Below are 5,176 nucleotides of genomic sequence, written 5' to 3'. Positions count from 1 at the left end.
TCCTGACCTCAGGTGATCCACCCACCTCAGCCTCCCAAAGTGCTGGGATTACAGGCGTGAGCCACTGTGCCCGGCCTTTTTAAATTTTTATTATTTTAAATATTTATAAGCTATTTTTATTTTTATTTTAAAGAGATGGGGTTTCACCATGTTGGCCAGGCTGGTCTTGAACTCCTGAGCTCGTGATCCACCCATCTTGGCCTCCTAAAGTGCTGGGATTACAGGCGTGAGCCACCGCACCCGGCGGCCATGCATTAGTTTTATGATCAGATGCAAATACCACACACACACACACACACACACACACACACACACACACACACACACAAAATCCGTGATGGGCAAAATTGCCACACATACTGTACCACAGGGTCACATGAAACTTAGAAGGCCAATTTCTTCTGTGATGTCTGACCAACATTCTGACTTCATCTCTAAAGATATTCATAGGAATAACTTATGGACACAGAAATGTACTGTGACTGCTACCTTTTAACAATATCTATCAGTGATTCTTAACCTTTTAAAATCACAGAGCCCTTTGAGAATCTGAAGAAAAGTAAATATCCTCTCTCCAGAAAAATACACATATTCATTCAGATTTGCAGATTTACATTCATTTTCCCATCGATTCCAGATTAGGGACCATTTGCTCTGTACATGCAATTAATGGTCAAGCGCTGTGCTATGTACCTTAAAGGTTATCTCACTGAAAATTCACCTGTGTGAGATAAGAACTATTTTATAGGTCTTTTTTTTTTTATTAGCTCCCTGAAATTAAAAGGTTGTAATCCCAATTTATAGATAAGGAATTTGAGGGTCAGATACGTTCAATACTTATCTAATTCAGCCTCAACCCTCACCCAAAGGTGTAAATAATGTATAAAGTGCCTCCATGTCAACCTTTCAGCCTGATGCCATACTCACGGGCGAGGTGGGAGAGATCTCAGCGACGTTATGGTCTAAGTCTTTCGAGACACTGCTGAGAAACCCACGACCCCAAAAGGAAAAAAATGGCATGAATCTTAGTCCCTCATCCCTCCTATCCACCCTAGATGTTATCACGGTTAGCACCTGGCAGAGGAAGAGCAAAAGTTCACAAGAAGGGTCTGAACAGAACCAGGCAGGGCTACTTTGGGCACACTGCCTTATAGGGTAGCCCTGCCCTGCAAGGAGCAGTGAAAAAAAAAAAAAAAAAAAAAAAAGAAAAAGGGAGGGGGGGAAAAAAAAAAAAAAAAAAAAAAAAAAAAAAAAAAAAAAAAAAAAGAGAACCGGACAGGGAGAGAGAGAAAGAGAGAGAGAGAAGAAAAGGGAAAGAGAGAGAGAGAGAGACAGAGAAAGAAAGAGAAAGAGAAAGAGAGAGAGAAAAGCTGCCGCTGGCCGGACTCCCACCGCAGGAAAGGTCACACACAGAAAGTTTAGGACTAATCCCGATTCGGGACAGTTTGCTGGGGATAAAAAAGCAGCAGCAGAGTCGGGTCAGGGAGCTCTCCCTCGGGCTCAACTGTTCCCGTTGAGACCCTCCAGTTCTCCAAACACACCCAAACACATGGAAAAGCAAAGGGAGTGGGGTACCCAATATCTGATACCTGATGCAGGAATCTGGCTCTTCCCGGCAGTCAAGGTTGCACATGAAGCGCTCCCAGTGCAGCCAGCCCATGGTAGGCGTCCTCGCCAGTCCATTGTCCAGTGCTCTGGCTCCAGGGATGTCCCAGGAAACCAGGGCGAGGAAGCGAAGCGCAAGCGCGCAACCCAGCTGTAGGTGTGGGTTCCTCAGCTGCATCGTCACAGTGATCAGACAGCATAGATTGCCGCGGGTAACCTGGGCTTTTAAGTTTAACCTCAGAGGCGGACCAATCACCAATGACTTATTAAATAATGACGTTATTGTTTCTCAGGCAACTGGGACGGTTATCCCCAGAGGTGGGCCAATAATCAGTCACGTAGGACGTTCCGCTAACCAATCACCCTCTTCCTTTCTTGATATTGACCCGCCCTATTTCCATACCAGAAGGAAGTGCGGCACCTTAGTGATCCCGAGTTTAAGCCGAGAGTTGCTCACGTGACCGAGATCTCACATGACGTAGGTGCTCACGTGATTACTCGCTTACGTGAGCAGAAGTAGTTCTGGTCGTCGTCTACCGTCTCGCTATAGCCGTTTGAGGGAAGAAGGAGGAAAATTACCCGGTATCGTTAGAGGTTGGTGTGTGGGTGGGAACTGGGGACCCAGGGGTGGTGATGATGAAGACCAAAGCGGGGTTCGGGGGCCACCTCCGCCTCTTTCGTTCTCTGCTTTCCCCTCCCCCCTCGCGCTCTCTCCCTCCTCCCCCCATCTCAGTGCCGGGAAGCCGCCTGTGCTGCGCCTGGTGGGGAAATGGTGGACGTTCATGACTGTGTATGTGTTTTTGTATATCTGTCTGTCTGGGCCGGTCTCGGGGGACCCCTAAGGGTGACCGTAAGGTGAAAAACGTTTGAAAACCACGGCCCGGAGTTAAGAAAAACAAGATACTGAAAATAGTGGTCTGCGTGCTGGTCTATCCATTCAGGGACTCAGCCTCCACACTGCCTGATTGTCTGTAGGGGGAGGCCCCAAGTGAATTTTATCTATAGAGTCACTTTTAGGCAAATGCGTGCTTGATAGAGGCGCCCAATAAATTACTTTACTGAATTGAGTATTTGAATAATGTTTATTTTTCTGCTGATAACAACAATATACATATTCAATTTCGAACATTTGAAAAATAACAATATAGTATAAAATTTTAAAATACACGTAATTCACCCGGAGACGACTACTCAACCTTATGTCGTTACAGTTTTTTTTAAAAAATGTGTGTAACACGCATATAAATACACAAATTCTTAACTCACAAAGAGTCCTGGTTCCCACTTTAGCCAACAGTCCCGATGGCCTTCCCAGGAGATGCAGTAATGAAGTAGAACCTCCCTGCCCCTATGGAGAGGCTCTTAAGGAATACAGTATTAAATGGGACGGGTTATCCCAGGGATAAGGCAAGCAAAAAAAAAAAAGCAACAAAAAAACAACAACAACAAAAAAACCAGCGTACAAAATGAGATTTAAAAAACAGCCTGTAAATCTGTCATTGAGACCTTAGGATGGTTAATAGAAAAACTGTTATCACTGCAGATGCAGTGTGGTAGGCACATAATAGGGAATCGGTAAATGTTTCATTGTTTTCTCAGTGTGGTTGTAGTTTTATGGCCGTTATTACACTTTGTACTTTGTTTCTAAGAGGCCCAGTGTTCCCAGATCATATCAGATAAACCATCCACATACAAAATTAGAAAATTTTATAAAATTTGCTATACCAAATCTCAGAAATGTGAACATATTTTAATTTGTTTTATGTTACTTTTTTGCTAAAGTAATTATTTCTGTAGAAAATTAAGACTGCATAAAAAAATTGGAAAAATAGCATGGAAAAGCCATAAACCTATCGTTCAGAGTAACCACTAATATGTTCTTTCTAACTTAAAAAAAAAAAACCCAGTACGGCGAATTTAAAGAATGAAAACTGTATAGAAGTATATAGGGTAAAAATCGAAAAGCCCACTTCACTGTTCTCAAAAACAAGTTTGCTCCCACATCGTCTATTTATTTATTTATATACATATATACATGCATGCTAATCTTTTAATATAAGTAGAATCATACTATGTATATTCTTAAATATATTTTGGAGATCTTCCTGGGTCAGGGCAGATAGATTTTTTTTTTTAAATGGCTACATTGCATTATTTTAAGGATAAAGTATAATTCATTTAGCCATTCCTCTAACGATGGCTATTTAGGTTCCCCATTTTTTCCCATTACTAACAGTGCTGCAAGGAACATTTGTAAGTATTTCTGTTGACTAGATTCCTGGAAGGATTCTAGCTGTGTCAAAGGCTATGGAAACATGTATTTTTTACATAGCTGAGATTGTAAAGCAGCTGTGCTCTTGGGTCACTTACAATTATAGCATAAGTAATTTCTCATGTTATTAAATATTTTTGTGACTTAAAACTTGTGATATTCCAGTTTTTTTAATAAAGTACTTTTCATAGAATATATTGCTCCATAAATCTTTGTCTGAATTTCATATTATCTCCTTAGGGCACATAACTGAAATGTATTTGCTGTCAAAAGGTGTGATACATATTATCAAATTGCTTTCAGGATATAGTGGGATTTATCAAAAAGGAAATAGTTTATATTGTAACTCCTTTAGTAGTGTATTAGTTTGTGAACCCTGCGAAGCACAGATTTAGTGTCACTGTTTAATTTCCATTTTCTTGATGGGTGAAAAATAAGGATTAGTTTTGGTTTTAACTTGCTGGAAATTGATGAAATTTGAACATTTCCAGATAACTCTCCTGTATCCTCCTATACCTGTATTCTCCCATACTTAATTTGTTATCAAGTGCCACAGATTCCACTTTTTTTCTGTATGTGTGGATCATATCTTTTCTCCATTTTACTCCTGTTGCTTAGGCGATTCCTTTAACCTTTAACATATCTTTAAGACCTTTTGCATTGAAAGAGACGAGTTCTAACTAATCTCCGTAGTTTCACCTCAACCCCGTTCTGTTTTAGTGCCACACTGTTGCCAGGGTGATCTGCCTGAAAGGGTTTGGTGAAGTCACCCCACATACTCCCCAGTTCAAAAGTCTTAAAAGGTGTTTAGTGTTTGTATATAAAGTCTTTGGGATCTAGTCTATGCCTTGCCAGCCTTTTCTCTTGCTTTTCCCTCTTCTGTTTGTGCTTCATCATAATTTTAAAAATTTTGTTTATGGATCCCTAGACAGGTTAGTCTGTTTCATTTAACCATTTGGCCTCCAAACTATAGAACTGATCAACTACTCCCTCCTTGATACCGTGCTTACACCCCACCCAGAGGGTCATGGCAGGTATAATGTCTATTAGCATTTACGTCTTTAATAATTACATACAGTCCCCCTGTAGGACCATAAGCCCTTTGTGGGCTTATTGATTCTTGTATGCCAGAGCCGAGTATTGGACTTGGCAACTACAAGATGTTTCTAAAATGAATGTGTGAATTCCCCATAATGTCTTTTTTTCATTTATCTCTGAAGCCTAAATATTTCCCTGATTTTATTGATTTGCCTACATTTTTATATAAGGATATTATATAAAGAACGTATATAACCTGTG

General features: G+C 40.6%; 1 protein-coding gene across 1 annotated transcript in view; it reads right to left on the bottom strand.

The window, feature by feature from the left end:
- GLA (galactosidase alpha) overlaps window positions 1-2,009 on the bottom strand; it is an 11,751-nt gene extending 9,742 nt beyond the window's left edge. The window contains exon 1 of the mRNA XM_017505845.2: window positions 1,590-2,009. Within this exon, the coding sequence (XP_017361334.1) occupies window positions 1,590-1,783 (194 nt within the window). The 5' untranslated portion in view covers window positions 1,784-2,009. The remainder of the gene's footprint in view (window positions 1-1,589) is intronic.
- Window positions 2,010-5,176: the final 3,167 nt, after the last annotated feature.

The sequence above is a fragment of the Cebus imitator genome, unplaced genomic scaffold (genome assembly GCF_001604975.1).
Source record: "Cebus imitator isolate Cc_AM_T3 unplaced genomic scaffold, Cebus_imitator-1.0 Scaffold343, whole genome shotgun sequence".
Lineage (NCBI taxonomy): Eukaryota > Metazoa > Chordata > Mammalia > Primates > Cebidae > Cebus > Cebus imitator.
The sequence above is the reverse complement of the archived record's forward strand: the minus strand, read 5'-3'. Positions and strand labels throughout refer to the sequence as shown.